The sequence below is a fragment of the Haliotis rufescens genome, unplaced genomic scaffold, assembly GCF_023055435.1.
Source record: "Haliotis rufescens isolate VD_foot unplaced genomic scaffold, xgHalRufe1.0.p SCAF_9, whole genome shotgun sequence".
Classification (NCBI taxonomy): Eukaryota; Metazoa; Mollusca; class Gastropoda; order Lepetellida; family Haliotidae; genus Haliotis; species Haliotis rufescens.
The window spans coordinates 41,966,958-41,988,149 of NW_025964383.1; the positions used below are offsets into that span (position 1 = coordinate 41,966,958).

The 21,192-nt window shown below is 40.4% G+C and overlaps 1 protein-coding gene across 4 annotated transcripts in view; it reads left to right on the forward strand.

Annotated features, from left to right (window-relative positions):
* The window catches only part of LOC124111075 (cyclic AMP receptor-like protein A), a 51,359-nt gene that overhangs the window by 24,240 nt on the left and 5,927 nt on the right, over window positions 1-21,192 (forward strand). For 2 of the 4 annotated variants that reach the window (XM_048391359.1, XM_048391360.1), the window contains 8 exons: window positions 183-272; window positions 1,217-1,252; window positions 3,994-4,072; window positions 6,125-6,172; window positions 6,736-6,818; window positions 7,097-7,173; window positions 9,588-9,658; window positions 12,834-20,970. In XM_048391359.1, coding sequence (XP_048247316.1) covers window positions 183-272; window positions 1,217-1,252; window positions 3,994-4,072; window positions 6,125-6,172; window positions 6,736-6,818; window positions 7,097-7,173; window positions 9,588-9,658; window positions 12,834-12,974 — 625 coding nt within the window. In that variant the 3' untranslated portion in view covers window positions 12,975-20,970. Of the gene's footprint in view, window positions 1-182; window positions 273-1,216; window positions 1,253-3,993; window positions 4,073-6,124; window positions 6,173-6,735; window positions 6,819-7,096; window positions 7,174-9,587; window positions 9,659-12,833; window positions 20,971-21,192 lie in introns of those variants that run through there. The other 2 variants (XR_007219707.1, XM_048391361.1) reach the window with 2 other exon arrangements.

Below are 21,192 nucleotides of genomic sequence, written 5' to 3' on the forward strand. Positions count from 1 at the left end.
AACAAAACACAACCTGTTGTTTTTGGAACATTCACGTGCAGCAGTGAAATATTGGCAAACACCTTTTTTAGTTGGTACCCATAAAAATGCACATGCAGTAGTGGTATCAATTACATTGGATTGTTGCCTCATCTTCATGATTTACTTTAAGTGTAAGGTTTTTTGTTTTTTTTATATTTCAGGGCCTACCATATTTTGTGCTGGGTGTTTTCATTTGTGGTGTCCTGCTTGCCTTTCATCAACGACCGCTACGGGCCTGCTGGAGCCTGGTGGTGAGTAGACAACTGTGTCAGCTACAGGCCGCTGTTGTGGGTAGACAACTGTATCAGCTACAGGCCGCTGTTGTGGGTAGACAACTGTGTCAGCTACAGGCAACTGTTGTAGGTAGACAACTGTGTCAGCTACAGGCCGCTGTTGTGGGTAGACAACTGTGTCAGCTACAGGCAGCTGTTGTGGGTAGACAACTGTGTCAGCTACAGGCTGCTGTTGTGAGTAGACAACTGTGTCAGCTACAGGCCGCTGTTGTGGGTAGACAACTGTGTCAGCTACAGGCCGCTGTTGTGGGTAGACAACTGTGTCAGCTACAGGCCGCTGTTGTGGGTAGACAACTGTGTCAGCTACAGGCGGCTGTTGTGAGTAGACAACTGTGTCAGCTACAGGCCGCTGTTGTGGGTAGACAACTGTGTCAGCTACAGGCAACTGTTGTGGGTAGACAACTGTGTCAGCTACAGGCCGCTGTTGTGGGTAGACAACTGTGTCAGCTACAGGCAGCTGTTGTGGGTAGACAACTGTGTCAGCTACAGGCAGCTGTTGTGGGTAGACAACTGTGTCAGCTATAGGCCGCTGTTGTGAGTAGACAACTGTGTCAGCTATAGGCCGCTGTTGTGGGCAGACAACTGTGTCAGCTACAGGCCGCTGTTGTGGGGAGACAACTGTGTCAGCTATAGGAAGCTGTTGTGGGTAGACAACTGTGTCAGTTTCAGGCCCGTTGTTGTAGGTAGACAACTGTGTCAGCTACAGGCCGCTGTTGTGGGTAGACAACTCTCTGTGAATATCTACTACAAGCAAACTGATTCCAAAATGGCGTGTCATTAATGTTCCATCGAAATACATCACAACTCTTGTATATTAAATACAATCTTCTCATAGTAACACCATGACATGGCTGAAATACTGTCAATTCCATTTAACACCTTGTCACTTATTCACCTTTCAGCTGGATTATCGAAGACTGGAAATGGAGGCTGGGCATGTAAGTTATATCTGTTGCCATAGTAACACTAAACAGTGCTCACAGCATCAGTCACCCTGTGGGGATTCCGGGTTAGAATTTGGTCTGAGTACACTGCACTCGTTGTAAGCGGCAGTTTCATGAATCGTTGGTGTGGCTTGTTTATGTTTTTGATTGCATGTCATTGTGCGCCAACAACATGGGATGTTGATCATAATATCAGTCACTGGATTGCCTGGCCCAGACTTTATTTTTTTTACACGCCTCTATCATATTCAGCAAACCAGCACTGTTACAACTCTAAAATGTTTTGTTTCAGTTTGGGTATGCTCGTTTATAGAAGAAACAGACACAGATTTTAAATTCCAACTGAACTTTAAGATAATTAAGATACCTTCCTTAAACATGTGCACGGCTTCTTCCCAATTCCAACAGAAATGTCCTGCTTTTGATCTTTTCTTAAACCATTTTGTCCAAACATTGGACAGTATGTGAACTCAGGTCTGAAATACGCTAATTTAATTCCAACACAAAGTTATAGAAAATGATTCCTCGAAAGGCTGTAATACCAAGAGGCTAGGTTGCTGAAAATTTCTGTAAGTGTGACAAGGAGAAAGCACCTTCCCTTGGGATTACTTGAGATTGTAAACCCTGACTGGAGGGAAGGTACCTAGGGGCCTCCAGAGCTCCGGATAACTTTTTGAGCAATTGAGTTTTTACTCTAGGGTTTCTATTTTAATTGGGTTATTACATTTTTCATTGGGTAACCAATACTTTTTCACTCATCTATTCAGCAATCTAATGTTTTTTCCCAAAATTAGTGAACATTTTAAGATTTAAAAAAAAATAAAATAATGTTTTAGATGTATATACTCTTCTAAATATATAGGTTTGACTCGTAAAGTAATTAGCTCGTAATTGTGTTACGGAAATTAGCTCCGTTCATTGGGTATTTACGCGTGCTGTTTTTATACATTTGAGTTTTTCATTTAATGCATGCGTTTCTGTACGAAAGTTAATTGAAAGTAATTGGGTTTTGAATATTTGGGAGGGGGGTATTTTACTCAAATACCCTGCTTATCTGTAGCTGTGGGCCTCGGTATATATTGCTCCTGTCAGAGTTTACAACCTCAAGCAATCCTCAGGAGAAGTGGTTTGTCCAACATATAAATCAACTCCTCACATGGATAATATAACACATCGAGGTACCTAAAGGTGAAACAATACAGTGTGTTGCGGTGTAAAAGGAATCCGATCAAAGCATTTGAGAGAAAAAACACATGCAGCATGGACCAACTGAACTCATGTGATGTCAAATTGAACAACTTTTCAGCACCTACCCCGGTTGCTCAGTGGGAAAACAGTGAGTTACAAAACTAAACACGATATGCGAGGTTGCAGGTTAGATTCCTGTTATCCATAATGAAAACTTTCATTTCTTGTCTTCGATTTTGGAACATTAGACATTTGAAACACCAAGTACAAATTTATTTTGATAGAAGTATTAGTAGCTCTCACAGGAGTGTTTACAATCATTGTAAACCAGACTGCAGGGTGACATCTAAACGAGTGCGTTCTATGTGGGAATTCAACCATTTCGAAAACCCCCGTGGTCACACAAACATGGTAGGAGGTTTATTAACCTCACTCTGGAATGAAATCCAACAAGGAAAAAGTAAAACCTCACTCTGGGATGAGGTCCAACAAGGAAAAAGTAAAACCTCACTCTGGGATGAGGTCCAACAAGGAAAAAGTAAAACCTCACTTTGGGATGAGGTCCAACAAGGAAAAAGTAAAACCTCACTCTGGGATGAGGTCCAACAAGGAAAAAGTAAAACCCCACTTTGGGATGAGGTCCAACAAGGAAAAAGTAAAACCTCACTCTGGGATGAGGTCCAACAAGGAAAAAGTAAAACCTCACTCTGGCATGAAGTCTAACAAGTCTTACCTTCGAAAAGTAAAACCCTCTTATAATGAGGTTGTTAGGTGAAACAAGTACCGTCCTAACCACTGTTCAATGACCCAGATAAATTTTAAGCATGAAGCCATCGAGCTCAATTATGTCAGGGAGTGTTGTGTCCCTTACCTGCTCACACTGGGTTTGTTCTGTAACCAATGCATGTGCATGAATTGCAATAAAAAACATTTTCTAATATGGGGCTTTGGTGTTCAGGAATCCCCAGCACTAGAAATAAGAAGGTGTAGAATATTAAAATAAATTGCAAGCAATTTCATTGCCATCCAAGCAATATCATTTTGCATTTATGTTTCTTTAAAACTGAAAAAATATTAGTTCATGTCCACTGGCATCTGTCTCTTGATTTAGTGATAGTAGTGTCGATTTGTTTTGCGTTATTATGCTAAACAACATCACCGATATTGTCAACTTTTGTTGTATTTATTATGAAATAACTGATCTTTGAAGTTATTATTGTTGACTTATTTATTTAAAATGATATACTAGAACTGCATGTTTATGTTGTTTTTTTATTGAGATACAAGAATCAGATATACTACTTTCTTTTCTAACCCATAGTGAAAATGTCAAGTGGTTAGACTCGCTGACTTGGTTGATGCTTGTCATGGTATCCCAATTTAGTGGAGTGATGCTCATGTCAATCACCGGATTGTCTGGTCCAGACTCAATTATTTACAGACGGCCGTCATGTAGCTGGAAATTTGCGGAGTGCGGCGTTAAACAACAAGCAAACAAAGAAAACCTACACATACAAGATTCCTATGATATTGTTGATGTGTTTCAGCTGGTATGGCCCTCTGTTCATCATCATTGCCTTGCTGTTTGTGGCCTATATCTACATCTCCGTCATGCTCCACAGAAAGGTAAGTACTGCTACTGCCAGTTCTTCAATAGTGAGGGGGCACGGGTGGCCCGGCCGTCTAAGGCGCTATTTGCTGTGCAGAGTCGCGTCCCTTGGGCACGCCAGAAACCTAGGATTGTGGGTTCGAATCCCGGTTTGCACTGATTATTTTTCTAGGTTTGTCAGCACCATACCCGTGCTCGTGGATTTCACCGAAGTGGTAAATGTCTGAGACCTCCATCACTTCAGGCTTTCCTCCCACATTAAGCTGACACGCCGTGATATAACTGGAATACTGTTAAAAGTAGTGTTAAACCCAACTCACTCACTCACTCACTCCCTCTTCAATAGTGCCAATCCTGTGGGGTTCCCGGGTCGGAATAGGTCCCCAGCAGCCAGTGTTTGAACACATTTTAAAACCCATGGAATGGCATGTGACCCATAAATGTTACCTGCCCATCTTCAAAGTTACCTGCCCGCATTCTGACATTATAAATATTGAATAGAGACAAATTGCATCTTGATTCAGTAGAAATAATGCAAGCAATTACTTGAGAATCTTCGAGGAGTTATAATAAAACTGAATAAGTAAGTAGTCTTAAAATTATCTCCAAGACATTCGGGCAGGTGGAGGAAAATTTTATGCAGCCTGACAGAAAAGTTGCCAGTCACAGGCCTGTGGGCAGGCAGTTATATCGGACACTGCCAGCAGTCTTTGCTAAATGGATTGGGTGGTCAGGCTCAGTGACTATGATGTACCCTGACAACATTGATCGTTGCTCTCAATATCGATCACTGGCTTCATGCAGGTTCATTGCCTTGGTTAATTTTGTCTCAATGTTCCTCAATGATTTAGATCATTAATATCAATCACTGGATTGCCTGGATCAGAATCGATTATTTACAGGCTGCCGTCATATTACTGCAAGTAATTTTATGAAGCTTGATCAATGATGCCTGTGGTAATTTGTCCAGATAGGAAAAAGAGACATCTGCAATGAGGATTGGGTGGCCACAATGTCTGACCCGACTGATTGTGTGTCATTGTAGCATGCTTTGTTTGGTTGTTGTTTTACGCCACACTAAGCAATATACTAGCTATATGATGGTGGTCTGTAAATAAACAAGTCTGGACCAGACAGTCCAGTGACTGATATCATGAGCATCGATCCGCGCAATTGAGATACGATGACATGCATTAACTAAGTTAGCGAGCCTGACCACCCGATCCCGTTAGTCGCCTCATACGACAAGCATAGTCGCCTCTTACAACATCATGGGTTGCTGAAGATCTTCAAGGATCTTGTCGCATGCATGCTCATGCCATCAAACACTGGCTCGGTTATGTACAGGCCACCAAGATAGTGGGAATATTGTTGACTCTGGTGTAAAAGAATAATTGCTCACTGTTAGCTTAGGTTTTCAGATCAGTTCATTTTCTAGTAGAGTGACCATGTTGACTGTCATCCAAACCATTTTGTTGATAATCATATGCATTATCAACAGTTGAAAAGATAATGAAACTGCCCTCTGGGCCCATCTCTGCGCTTTGATTATTGTTATGGGAGTTACGATCATCTTGGCGCGCAGATGCAAGTAGGGCCTGCCATTTTTCAGTCTGATAGAGTCAGTGATACACAGTACATGGTTGTTGTTCAAGGACATCAAGTCGCCCAGTCGGTTATAGCTATTGAATTCCCTAAGCAGAGTTGTTTCCCTTGGCATATCCGAAACCTGTGATCATGGGTTTGAAAACCCATTTAGGCCCTGTTAACTTTCTAGGTTTGTCTGAGAGCTGCATCACTTTAGCCTTTTCTCGCACATCAAGCTGACATGGCATGATTTGACTCACATACTGTTCAATCAGTGCATGACTGTTGTGTATTGTAGGTAAATGTTTTCGTCAGTTAAACTGTTTGGATAATAAGCATCAAAATAGCTTTAAAGCAAACTCACTCACTCATCAATATGAGTATAATAAAAACTTGAGGCATGTAGATCTATATTTTACTGTAATAAGGGAAGATAATGTTACTTTCCATCACGTTTTTGTCAACACTTGTTTTCATTACAGGCCAACACCTGGGAAGGAACATACGATCCTGACACAGAGAGAGAACATGTAAGAACAACCTCTCAGGAACAGGAACACAAACTGAAGAAAAAAACAAATGATCATGGAGAATGCCTTTCAAAAATCTTTTGTTATTCAATTTTCAATTTCAAGTGCGAAATTTGAGGGGTCCTTGTCATAAACTGTCTCCTTGGTCTAGTGGATAGAACATCTGTCCAAAGAGCGGAAGGTCAGTAGTTTGGCCATGTCATACCAAAAGATGATAAAAGATGGTACTTGTTGTTACCCTGCCTGGTGGTCGGCATTAAGGGACTGATCAGCTCGGACTCGGCATGGTATCTCAGTGCGCTAGCACTATAAACTCAGCATAAGTTTCAGTACAAACTGATTTGCGATATAAGTGCACTAACCTTGATTTGTTCTTGTTTGTTTGACTTGTTTAACGCCGCACTCAGCAATATTCCAGCTATATGACGGCGGTGGAATGCAATGGAAACTGGACATTTACAGTCAGTTAACTCCCTTGCCTCGGGAAGATGGGGTCACGGGTACCCAGTGTGGTCTGTTCCCGCCGTTGTCTGATGACAGCTGTTCTGTTCTGTGTGTTTCAGCAAATGCTGAAGGAGGATATCAAACCACTGAGGTTCTACCCCTTTGTGTACCTGGCCGTGTCCATCTTCCCCCTCATCAACAGGTAAGCATCAGTGTCACACCCTCGTCAACAGGTAAACATCAAAGTAAGGTGTCACACAATACCATGTGAATTTCAAACCCAGGCCTTCATAATTAGCTAATGGTCACTAGTTAATTGAATTCGAAAACATTACGACATAAAAGTGCAATTTACAAATCTACTACCAAAAAACAAACTCTCTTGGTCCATCAATACCCCACGGTGAAGTCTCTCTAGTCAAGCCACATATAGCACAGTGCCATGACTGTATGCTGATGTGTCTGGAACTTGTGTTTCAGGATTCAGAATGCAATATCCCCCCATTACCATGTGTTTGCGCTGGTCCTGCTGGCGTCTATATCAGCTCCACTGCATGGTATGTATTCCTTCCTTTTCTTTTATTCTTCAAAAGTTGGGACCACTGCAGGCCAAGTCGTCTAAGGCGCCGCCATTCCCTGTGCAGAGTTGCGTCCTTAGGACACGACAGAAACTTATGATTGTTGGTTCAAATCTCGGTTTGCCAAATTCTGTTTATAGGTTTGTCATACCCATGAGTTTCACTAAAGTCTTAAATGTCTAAGACCTGCATCACGTCGGTCTTTCCTCCCACCTTACTTTACACGCTGTGATATAACTTGAATATAGCTGTTATAGTGTCGTTGAACCCTACTCACTCTTCCAAAATCATCTTTGTTTATTGTTATGATCACTGTGTTTATAAAGCCAGTCACCCCCTTCGTACAGTTTAGTTTAGTATCCAACGTCCATTGTCAGGTTGTGACTTGGGGAATGAGTGAGGTCCTCTTTCATGGTAGCTTAACAAGCTTCATACATGCAGATGTTATTATGTTACCTATAAAGTTATTTTCACCCTTTTCATTCAAAAGTGTCGGGGCGGTCGGGTAGCCTAGTGGTTTAAGCGTTCGCTCGTCACGCCGAAGGCCCGGGTTCGATTCCCGACATGGGTACAATGTGTGAAGCCCATTTCTGGTGTACCCCCGCCGTGATATTGCTGGAACATTGCTAAAAGCGGCGTAAAACCATACTCACTCACTCAAAAGTGTCACCAGTTACTGAAACAGTTTTATAAAACATTATAAGATCATTGTAACATTGTGGTCTGGATCCTTAGAGTTAAATTCTTTTTCTGTAACTACTAGCTGGCATTATGTGAATGAAATGGTTTTGGACATGTTATTCACTCGCTATTGCCTCTGTGGTCTAGTGGATAGAGTGTCTGCCTGGAGATCAGAATGTCAGTGTTTCAATCCACTGGCCGCATCATATGGCAAGATGTTAGAAGATGGTACCTAGCCTTGAATGGTATAAAACTAGCTGGTCAGCTCTGGGCCAGTCTACTGTGTCGGAGTAGGGTATCCATATTAACCCGTGTCATGGTATCCCAGTGGGTTAGCACTATACGACTAGTATAAGCCTGGCTAGTATAAGCAGCTACACACACACATGGATGCATGTCGCTATGTAAGCGAAACAATCTTGAACATGACATTAGACCTCTTTTCACCTCAACTCATTGAACACACAATGCCATTTAGAATGTTGTCAAATGTAACAAATGTTATTTTTGAGATGACATTTTCTTTGTAAAGTATAGATTCTTGTACTTTTTGGGTTGAGTCATGTCCATTATTTGAACCCATACTGACAGAGTGAGGCACCTAATCGCCAGCACACAAAGTCAGCGATCTAACCCACTCAGTCACCGAGGTTTCCACAAAATGAAAGTCTGACAACTGGTAGTCTAGATCATGTACTTTGTGTACCCCTCTGATAAGTGTAAATTGGCATGGCTCCCATGGCCGGAAGCTATGAAAACAATATGTCATTTAGAAAGTTGAGGCACCTAATCGCCAGCACACAAAGCACGAGAATCTGTACTTTACAAAGAAAGCGTTATCCACAATACTGCAAATTTGGAAATTAATGCATCTCCATATTAATACGATTGCTGACTCCTAGCCCAAAATGCTTTTCATTATCAATGCGAGTCCCCCAACCCCATCCCCAGTGGAATGATACATGTCCTTATCTGAACCCAATCAAACATCAAATAGCGCTGAGTAGAGCACTTCCGTAAAAACAATATACAGTGTTTTCCTAATAACAACACACAGTTTATATGTTTACTCTGTTGACTGGCATTAGTGAGTGAGTGAGTGAGTTGGGTTTAACACCGCTTTTAACAGTATTCCAGTTATATCCCGGCGTGTCAGCTTAATGTGGGAGGAAAGCCCGAAGTGATGCAGGTCTCAGACGTTTACCACTTCGGAGAAACCCACGGGTACGGGTATGGTGCTGACAAACCTAGAAATATAATCGGGGCGAACCGGGATTCGAACCCACAATCCTAGGTTTCTGGCGTGCCCAAGGGACGCAACTCTGCACAGCGAATCGCGGCGCCTTAGACGACTGGGCCACCCGTGCCCCCTTGACTGGCATTAAGAAAGTTCAAAGGCAATAAAATAATTGACCCAACAACAGTTCACTGATTGGCATGCTGAGAAGGTGTCAACAACGTTACAACTGCTGCTCAATAAACCGTGTTTGTGTTTACATTCAAGTTGGTATTTCCGCTATCCAAAGTGTGCAGCGAGGCCGTCTTATTGTTGATAGTCATTTTGGAGACCTAAATGCGAACTTAATTGATGCGAGCAAAGACCACTCGCATTTTTCGCATTTAATTCATGCATGCATAAATTTCAAGATTTACAGTATAACATTTGTTACGTCGGATTGTGATGTTCATGTCTTCTGTTGTTCCTGTTGCAGGTGCTCTAAATGCTATTGTGTTCGGTATGGACAAAGAAACATTACACAAGTTGAAACCTGCACAAATACGCGTGAGTAAATTCGGCTTGAAACACAAGGATGTTTCATGATCTCTCAAACACAACACATGTTCTGAAAGTCTATCTGATAGGTTTGCCTTGACATGCCCTCAATCGAGACCCAGACAAAGAATCTTAACGCTAAGATGACTGTAACTACAACTCTATAACACAGACTTATCACAATATCAGCACTATAATTATTGAGGGGTTGTGACCCAGCATTCTATTGCTTGTATTAAGAGGTGACTAAATTGGATTGTTTCATCAGTGACATGGTTGATTACCCGACATGAATTACCTGACATGAGACTATATGAAGAATGCGAATAACAACACTGGGATATAATTCTTATATTTGGTATGATTGTATTTAAAATGTTGCAAAGAATAATCTCGGTCACTTGATGGTGTAAAACATACTGTCTTATATATCATTATCTTGTCTGCTCCCTTACAACATACAAGTCAACTGTGATAGAAGCGGTTGGTGATATTGAACACCGGTCATTCACTCACCCACTCACTCACTCACCCACCCACCCACTCACTCACCCACCCACCCACTCACTCACCCAGTCACTCACTCACCCACCCACTCACCCACCTGACAGTGCCCAGTTGTTGAAATAGAAGAACAAGCTTTTCTCCATATTCCTTTCTATAACCATGACAGTCTTTTTATTGACAAGAAGACATCTGACCCATATACAGTGATTCGGATATGGTTCATACAAGCTGCCAAAGATTCTGGAATGGACTTCGTGCTTAAGGTTGACTAGATATTTGATATAACACACACAGGGGCTTGCAATTTCACAGAATGGTCATCTTCCTGAGGCAAGGGAGTTAACCGACTGTAAATGTCCAGTTTCCACCCTTGCCATACTAGGCTGGAATATCGTGGTTCGAACGAGTTATGTCCCTTCTATGTCCCTCCTATTGACCAATCAGATTCTGTGTGTCATGTCAATTCCATTTGCTTCAAATAAAATGGCGTCACCTTGTGAAGACAATCTGATCGATACTCAAGATCTATATTGTAATGAAACAGGTCTTTCTTCGCGAAGTGCATCAAATCACGTGAGCCTTTAATTAAGGACATGAAAAATACCTGTTGACGCTAAGTTGTTGGTACACATGCTGTGCATGGCAGTTTACAAAACCAGATGTTGATTGGTTACGTGATTTTGATTGGACTGTGCATTGACTCGTTAGTCCAGCCCAAATATAACTCCATAATTCCAGCCTAGTTCAGCAAGGATTGAAACTGAACTTTTATAGTCAGTTAACTCCCTTGCCTCAGGAAGATGCATGACCCCAGAATATTGCCCTTGTTTGGGACAACTGAAGGGAAGTACGGTGTCTGAGTTTTGTCATATATCATTGCTTGAAATGCAGTGCCACCAAGAGAAAAGGGACCATATGGGTGCTAGGATACAATTGTGCTCCAACGTCATAAACACGTTTGACATCGACTTACTTCAGTGAAGATAGCCATGTGTGATGTCATGTATTTCTGTAATAAATATGAATTGAAGCTTGTGAATTGTATTTTCGTGTTACTGTAATTTTAAAATATAATAAAAAGTCAAAATGAGATTTCACCCACAAGGTCCCTTATCTCATAGTAGGTCACTTACACTGCTGGTCTAGTCTGTGTGGGGGCGGTCGTGTAGCCTGGTGGTTAAAGCGTTAGCTCATCACGCCGAAGACCCGGGTTCAATTCCCGACATGGGTACAATGTGTGAAGCCCATTTCTGGTGTCCCCCGCCGTGATATTGCTGGAATATTGCTAAAAGCGGCGTAAAACCATACTCACTCACTCACTCTAGTCTGTGTGGGAGGGTGTGGAGTCATCCCTCAGATGGCATCCTGACCTGGACACAGGACTCCAGTCTTCTATGACCGCTACATCTGCAAGATGGGTGACTGACAAGCTTGATGTCAAAGCAGATTCAATGTTGATATCAAGTCTGACACTAAAGCTTATGTTAACAGCACAGCATTGAGCTGAATATTAATTTAACTGTTTAAATGACTATGGAAATGTAGGTCACATTCTCAAATTATTCAGTGAAACATCTAATCCAACTTTTGAACTCCAAGTGTGTTGGATTCAGAAATGCAAACCATTATGATTTTGAGCCTAGAATTATGCTTTTACGCTTTTCCTCCACCTCATAGAGAGCAAATTGTCAATGCACAGGTGACATGAATCATTCTGTAGCAAGTCCTTGTCGACCAATGAAAGCAATACTTTCATTTCACATAGTGTTAAGGTATTCATTACTCCATCGTATGAGGTCTCTGATTGGTTGTTATGTTAAAATATGTTATGTTAAAACTCAATCGGTCTTTACAGGACAGGGAACTAATGGTTCCGATAACATTATTCTCTTTCACATGAAATTGTTCTGCTTTTTAACCCACTGATTCCTTCAAAGCTTCAATGAGGGTTGGTGTCTCTGCAGATTGGCTTTTGTATTGGATATTAATCTTCAACAAGTAGTTTGTAGTTTAAGGAACTAATTCTTGTAGTTTTGTTTATGTCTATTGGTGTAATATCTATTACATGTTCATACTAATTTTCTAATCTTCTCCCATCTCACTAGCTTATGGGCAGAGGTGTTTCTGTAGCATAAAACTGACCCAAACCTTTCACAGACATCCAAAGTCAGCAATATTCTTCAAATGGTTTGACCAGAGCTGTTCTTGTGTAGCCCAAATTTGTATGTTTCAAATCTCACAGGTTATGTTTCCTGTTTCGCCAGCAACATAAGCCAGAAATGTATTATCGTGAGTTTGTATCCTGAATCGTCTTGATTACGTGTCTAGATTGACAACACCCTACGCTTGCTCGTGGGTTACACCAGTGATGTCATGTCGAGACATCAAGGTGACATGTCGTGATATAACTCGAATACTGTTGAAGACGGCATTAAATCCAACTCACTCACTCCTGTGGGCAGAGTACACTTGTTGACCAACTCACTCACTCCTGTGGGCAGAGTACACTTGTTGACCAACTAATCATGGTTTCTCGCCCCTGATCAAAACTAGATGCACAAAGTCTACCAATCGTGTAGAGATATTTAAAATAGGTTTTGTTCAGTTTGCACTAATACACCTTCCTGCTCATGGCTTCTTGCTAATTATCTCCCTTTCCTTCCTCTCTAACCACTAGGTGGCGTTTCAGAGTCACTTGCATCATCAAGAAGTGCGAGAGTACCCCGTGGCGTACCGCTCCCCCGAAACGCCTCCCAGTCACAGCGTGGAGTCCCAAGCACCTCGATTCCAGCACATCTCCTACTCCAAACTGCATTAATACATTACTAATATATGTAACATTGTCATACTAACCCTCTCAATGCTAGGAGCAACGACTAATACTAGAGCCATAGACCGCCTCCGTGGTCCAGTGGATTGAGCGTTTGTCTGGAGAGTGGATGGTTGGTGGTTTGATCCCTGTCTGCGTCATACCAAAACACATGAAAAGACGGTGCTTGTAACCTTTTATGCAGTAAGGGGATAATACAAGGACTGGTCGGCTTGGAGTCAGTATATGGTGTCTCATTGGGGTATCCATGTTAAACTGCGGCATGGTATCTCAGTGGGCTAGCACTATAAAACTGGTATAAGTCCGGACTAGTACTAGAAGCCACACACACACACACATGTTGCTATATAAGTGCAATAATCCTGAATGCGACATAAATTTCACCTCACAAGTTTCGTATATTATATTTTTGCATTGTTCTGCATGATCACAAGTTTATTGTTTGTTGAGATTATGTTTTGATTATGTAAGAGTCTATCATAAGGGTTAATATTATTTTTGGTAAGTTGGTGAAAGATCCTGTTTTATTGACGTGGTCTGGCCTTATTACAATATTTTATATATTTGCATAAGCAGTGTTCCCTTTAACCGGTATATACCAGTCTTTTACCGGTAAAATTAAGCTTGGACCAGTAATTCATGTGCCTGTCAGTCCTTTACAAATCTTTGTTTTTGAACAAAACATTGGCTATATTCATATAAGTATATGTTTCGAATGAAGTCAGCATGTCTGTCAGCATCACGGATTCCCCTTGTCTATTTTTAGTGCAAGCAAATCACATTACGCTTTGCATCGAGGTTAACTGTACATTTGTGGCAACTTCAGCTCGAAATATTAACCAAAAAAAAGAGAAACATGTGACTGAACTTTATGTAAATGACATGTAAATTTAACAAAGTTACTTCAGAGATGGCGTCATTGCATTAAACATGATATTAAGAATTAAAACCAGGTAATTTTCATACTTTTTTTATTTGGTAAAAGTTGAGACTGACGGAAATTAGGGGGTACTGGTCATTTTTAGAGTTGCCAGTCCTGGTGGACTGGTAGTTTCAAAAGTCAACGGGAACACTGGCATAAGTTCTCCTTCTCCTTCTTCTCAACAATTTTGTTATTTGAAAGACATTGAGAATATGTTATATCCCAATCCAGTGTCCATGGTAACCGCTGTGGGGCCATTGTGTGCTGGACGTTCAGCCTTGAGAACAGTCTGTGTCTTCTCGGGGGGTACAAGTCAGATAACCTTGTACTCTGTAGGACTGCACGGAGTACAAGTCAGATAACCTTGTACTCTGTTGGACTGCACGGTGTACAAGTCAGATAACCTTGTACTCTGTAGGACTGCACGGGGTACAAGTCAGATAACCTTGTACTCTGTAGGACTGCACGGTGTACAAGTCAGATAACCTTGTACTCTGTAGGACTGCACGGTGTACAAGTCAGATAACCTTGTACTCTGTAGGACTGCATGGTGTACAAGTCAGATAACCTTGTACTCTGTAGGACTGCACGGTGTACAAGTCAGATAACCTTGTACTCTGTAGGACTGCACGGTGTACAAGTCAGATAACCTTGTACTCTGTAGGACTGCACGGTGTACAAGTCAGATAACCTTGTACTCTGTAGGACTGCACACTGTTACCAGTACACTGCACTATGTTTCAAGTAATGCATATTGCAATAATCAGTGTTCCAGTATATTGGGTAAAAAAGTTTTGTTATCATTTGTATCGCTTAACCTAAGGTCAACACAGAGATGCATTCATACATGATGTCTTTCCCTCGAAACTGACAAAATGACAGAAACACGAAAGTTTTCACTCACATTGTTATCTCCCCTGAATGCATGACTACAAAATGGCAGCGACTGATCATGCTGAATAATATCTACTTTGGTATGTAGAAAATAGGATCTGCGTGTACAAACAGTGTAAAACACTAAGCTCACAATATATCACAATACAGACACCTGTATCAAAATATATTGCAAAACCATTTTTTTGCTAGTGCACAGTCCTACTTATTAAAAGAACAACCAATCCTGTTTAATTGACTTTCTTGATTGTGTGTCTGGTGGTTCAACATTGTATCATTCACTGTAATGTTAGATGTTAACGTTTCTTGTCCTGTTGGGGGCAGGGTTGACTTAGTCGTCTAAAGAGATGCAAAGTCTTTGTCCAAAGTTGTGTCCTTTGGGCAAACCAGAAACCTAACAATAGCCAATAAGCTGGACCCCCTGGAATAGAAACATTTTGAATATGCATATGAATATACTTTGTGAGCAAATACTCAACGGCTCAAAACATTGTCGGGATGATAAAACTCTGAAGTCACAATCAGCGTTAATTATAATACTACGTTTATCACAATACTATGTTTATCTTAACAAGTTAATCAAAATATGTTTATCACTTCTTTGAAAGGCATTTAAAAGTGATACACATAAGGAAGAGAATTTATGGATGTCAACGTTTCGGAGTATATGCATACCCCTTCATCAGGTGAATGAATGCTACAAGGCAGAGAGCATATGTATGTACGTGTAAGAACAAGAAGACTAATTTGATAACAAAAGGTGGAAACTTAACAAGGGAAGCCAACACATAATTTGTTTCCACCTTTTGTTATCCATAAATTCTCTTCCTTATGTTTATCACTATTCTACAATCATAACAAGACTATGTCTATCAAAATACTAAGTTTATCACAATACCATACATATCATGATACAAGATGTCTGAGTGAAATTGCTTTTTGTAGGCCATATTGATACACTACAGGTCACAATTGTATTTTTTACAAAATCCGTTTTAGATGCCAAATGTTTTTCGCTAATTTACCTCAGGTACTCCATAATATATCGTGTATATTCAAGTTAATTGATGCCAAACAAACAATCATTTGAATGGGAAACTAATTTCCTTCTTGTATTAATATGCTTGTGTTGACACGATGATTTTGTTTGTTTATTACATAATGTCAGTCTCATTAATATTGCAGTTATATGACAGCAGTCTGTAAATAATCTTGACCAGACAATTCAGTGATTCATTGCAACCCATGCTTGTCATAAGAGGTGACTGAATGGATCAGGGGGTCAGACTAGGTGACAAGGTTGATGCATGTTATCGTATCCCAGTTGTGTGGATCGATGCTCATGATGTCAATCACTAGTTGGCTCCGGTCCTGCCTCAATTATTAACAGACCACAGTCATATAGCTGGAATATTGTGGTCGTAAACAACAAACAAGTTTTGTAGATATAATTTTTCATCTGTTCAGTTATTATCTAGCTTTTGTTCAGATGCTAGAGGTGAAAGTATCAGATGATTTATGATGCTACTATAGTTTCACAGTAATTCTCATAAAGTCACCTCTTACGACCAGACTTATGATTCAAATGCGAAATGATTGATGGATAGGACCAAAAAGATAATCATTTGGTGGCTGTCATGTGACCAACCCTTCCCAAGATGGCCTAAATAGTTTGTTTTTGTTATATATATGCCCATTTATACCCTGTCAAACCATGGGTACATTTTAAGAACTAGCACTGCAGGTCTAAGAAATGAAACAATGAATGCCTACAAACAATCTGGAATTGAACATGTTGTTGATGACTTAGCCTAAATGATTTGTTGTAGTGAATGCTGCATAGGTGTTGTGGTAAAGGGAATCTTTAGTAGATGGAAAGGTTCTCCAGATGAAAGGGTTCACTAGATTAAAGGTTCTCCAGATGAAAGGTTCTCCAGATGAAAGGGTTCACTAGATTAAAGGTTCTCCAGATGAAAGGTTCTTGAGATGAAAGGTTCTTGAGATGAAAGGTTCTCTAGATTAAAGGGTTCTCTAAATGAAAGGTTCTCCAGATGAAAGGGTTCACTAGATTAAAGGTTCTCCAGATGAAAGGTCCCCAAGATGAAAGGTCATCCAGATGAAAGGTTCTCCAGATAAGAGGGTTCTCAAGATGAAAGGTTCCTCAGATGAAAGGTTCTTTAGATTAAAGGGTTCTCTAGATGAAAGGTTCTCTTGATGAAAGGTTCTCCAGACGAAAGGTTCTCCAGATGAAAAGGTTCTGCAGATGGAAAGGTTCTCTATATGAAAGGGTTCTCCAGACGAAAGGTTCTCCAGATGAAAAGCCTCTCCAGATGAAAGGTTCTCTGGATGAAAAGGGTTCTCCAGATGAAGGTTCTCTAGATGAAAAGGTTCTCCAGATGAAGGGGTTCTCTAGATGAAAGGGTTCTCCAGATGAAAAGGTTCTCAGATGAAAGGTTCTCTAGATGAAAGGGTTCTCTAGATGAAAGGGTTCTCTGGATGAAAGGGTTCTCCAGATGAAAGGTTCTCTGGATGAAAGGGTTCTCCAGATGAAAGGTTCTCCAGATGAAAGGTTCTTGAGATGAAAGGTTCTCCAGATGAAAGGGTTCTCTAAATGAAAGGTTATCCAGATGAAAGGGTTCACTAGATTAAAGGTTCTCCAGATGAAAGGTCCTCCAGTTGAAAGGTTCTCCAGATAAGAGGGTTCTCCAGATGAAAGGTTCTTTAGATTAAAGGGTTCTCTAGATGAAAGGTTCTCCAGACGAAAGGTTCTCCAGATGAAAAGGTTCTCTACATGAAAGGGTTCTCCAGTGGAAAGGTTTTCCAGATGAAAGGGTTCACTAGATTAAAGGTTCTCCAGATGAAAGGTTCTTGAGATGAAAGGTTCTCTAGATTAAAGGGTTCTCTAAATGAAAGGTTCTCCAGATGAAAGGGTTCTCAGATGAAAGGTTCTCTAGATGAAAGGGTTCTCTAGATTAAAGGTTCTCCAGATGAAAGGTTCTCTGGATGAAAGGGTTCTCCAGATGAAAGGTTCTCTAGATGAAAGGGTTCTCCAGATGAAGGGGTTCTCTAGATGAAAAGGTTCTCCAGATGAAACGGTTTTCAGATGAAAGGGTTCTCTAGATGAAAGGGTTCTCTAGATGAAAAGGTTCTCTAGATGAAGGTTCTCTGGATGAAAGGGTATCTAGATGAAAAGGTTCTCTAGATGAAGGGGTGCTCGAGATGAAAGGGTTCTCCAGATGAAAAGGTTCTCCAGATGAAACGGTTCTCAGACGAAAGGGTTCTCTAGATGAAAGGGTTCTCCAGATGAAAGGCTTCCCCAGATGAAACGGTTCTCTAGATGAAACGGTTCTCAGATGAAAGGTTCTCTAGATGAAAGGGTTCTCTGGATGAAAAGGTTCTATAGATGAAAGGGTTCTCCACATGAAAGGGTTCTCTAGATGAAACGGTTCTCAGATGAAAGGGTTCTCTAGATGAAAGGGTTCTCTAGATGAAAGGGTTCTCTAGATGAAAGGGTTCTCCAGATGAAAGGGTTCTCTAGATGAAATGGTTCTCAGATGAAAGGTTCTCTAGATGAAAGGGTTCTCTGGATGAAAGGGTTCTCTAGATGAAAGGGTTCTCCGGATGAAAGGGTTCTCTAGATGAAAGGGTTCTCTACATGAAACGGTTCTCAGATGAAAGGGTTCTCCAGATGAATGGGTTCTCTAGATGAAAGGGTTCTCCAGATGAAAAGGTTCTCTACATGAAAGGGTTCTCCTGATGAAAGGCTTCCCCAGATGAAACGGTTCTCAGATGAAAGGGTTCTCCAGATGAATGGGTTCTCTAGATGAAAGGGTTCTCCAGATGAAAAGGTTCTCTACATGAAAGGGTTCTCCTGATGAAAGGCTTCCCCAGATGAAACGGTTCTCAGATGAAAGGGTTCTCTAGATGAAAGGGTTCTCTAGATGAAAGGGTTCTCTAGATGAAAAGGTTCTCCATATGAATGGGTTCTCTAGATGAAGGGGTTCTCCAGATGAAAAGGTTCTCAGATGAAAAGTTTTCTTGATAAAACAGTTCTCCAGATGAAAAGGTTCTCTGGATGAAAGGGTCCTCTACATGAAAGGGTTCTCTAGATGAAAGGGTTCTCTAGATGAAAGGTTCCCTTGATGAAAGGGTTCTCTACATGAAAGGGTTCTCTAGATGAAAGGTTCCCTTGATGAAAAGGTTCTCCAGATGAAAAGGTTCTCTACATGAAAGGGTTCTCTAGAAGAAAGGTTCTCCAGATGAAAAGGTTCTCTAGATAAAAAGGTTTCCCTAGAAGAAAGGGTTCTTTAGATGAAACAGTTCTCCAAAAGAAAGGATTTTCTTGATGATAATGAAAGGGTTCTCTAGAAGAAAGGGTTCTTTAGATGAAAGGTTCTCCAATGAAAGGATTCTCTTGATAATGAAAGGGTCCCACGCGACCTGAATTTGTTTCTTACAAAACTTGAGCTTCTAAGTGGAGGCTGAAGTCCCTGCTGCGGCATTAAGCAATATTGAGTCACTCCCAATTGATTCTAAAACCTATCAGGTAAAAAATGTTTTGGATATAAGTGGATACGCTTTTCAAGAGTCTTTTTAAGCTGACTCATCAAAAGTTGGCCCATGAAGGACATCTCTCAATGTGATAAATGAATAATTTACTTTCCGTCCATACATGCTTGAATGAATGTGTTTGTTCAAGTAATTCTTTTCAATAAATTGGTATTGGATATTCATTTGTTACATTAATATATATGGTATTGAGCAATTGATGATGCACACAGCAATGTCACAGCAGTTTCCAGCTTTAACCAAATAAAATAAGAAATTGTACAGCTTATGATTCATGTATATTATAAATGTATATTTGCTATTTATCATATTGATTTATGTATAATTGCCAGAATATTTAAGGATTGACTGTGCATTTTTCCGTTCATATAGGTTTGAATCGAAAAATACCTATGTGCAAACTATGATTCTGTTGAGCGTAACTAAATAATTTATTTCTATATGATAGCCAGAATATATACTATTAGTCATAGAGAAGAATAAGTAGATGATGTAGGAAAAAAAACTATCAATTAGTCATTCATACATGTTAATACATTCCGTAATATTTTTACATGAATTATGCCTTTTGGAATTTCATTTTATATAACTGGTCTCAGTATTTGGCATAATGCTTGTTTTGAGATCATGAAGATGAACTTTGTTTTCTCATCTGATTATACTGTTATTGTGTGACTGTGACATTGAGTGATGTTCGTGACATCATTCACTGGTTTGCCTCATCAAGACCTTCTGTGAACTATGCCCCTGAAACCCAACCTGAAATTGCATGGTCACAAATGTTTGTCAGTGATACAGAAGAATGCCAGTGCTTTGTGATGTACAAAAGTATGTCAATGATATACTTACTCAAAACAAGTTAAAGAGCACCCACAATTGAAAGTCTGTGTTGCAATTCCCACGAGCCATGACGGATTGATTATAGTCATATGAAAAATATGGGTGTTTTTTAACTTCTTGTGAGTAGTATGTATACCACTCAACTCTTCATAGGAATATTTTGAGTGTCAGTGTTGGAACTGAATGCAACTATTTGTTTGGGGAAGTCCGCGAAAATTGTTCAATGTTCCCATGGACTGGAGTATCTTCTCTTTCTTTCAAGTTACAATGAACATAAGTATACAATTTTATAAGTTGTTGTCCTCTGTGTTTTGTAAAAGGATGACAAGTCGAGTGTTTTTTCCAGGATTCAGGCTAATTTGATCATAATTATGCATTTTAAAATGAGTTGTGTGCAGAAAAAACAAAAACATTTATTATTTTTTCAGTGATAAAATTCTTTTAATTTTTGGAACTATAATTACATGTAATTAAATCACAAAGTGGTCAGTCATTAGTAAAGAAATGTCTTGATGTAAGCAAAGTCTGTCATGCTCATGACCGTTATGTTTACTATGAATACAAAAGTGAATGAATTCCTGTGATGTATATAGAAACGTTGATCTGTGCATGACCAGAATCGATGTATTTGTGTCTGATATTTCATGCAGACAGACCGTATGTAAAAAAATACATATCCATAATCTTAGTTATGACTTTCATACACTCCCACACTGGTTGAATGGAAATCCCTACCCCCCCCCCCCCCCCCCCCCCCCCCTCCCCTCATCAACATTTGTGGCAAAATCTCAAATGTGTGTCTCAGTATCCCTGTCAAGGGTTGGGTAGTATATTGTGAGCAATATGTAACCACGCCAGTTTAAAACTTTGAGCGTAAAAGGCAACTATGCTTGTCGTAAGAGGCGACTAACGGGATCAGGTGGTCAGGTTCACTGACTTGGTTGATGCATGTCATCGATTAGAATTGCGTTGGTCGATGCT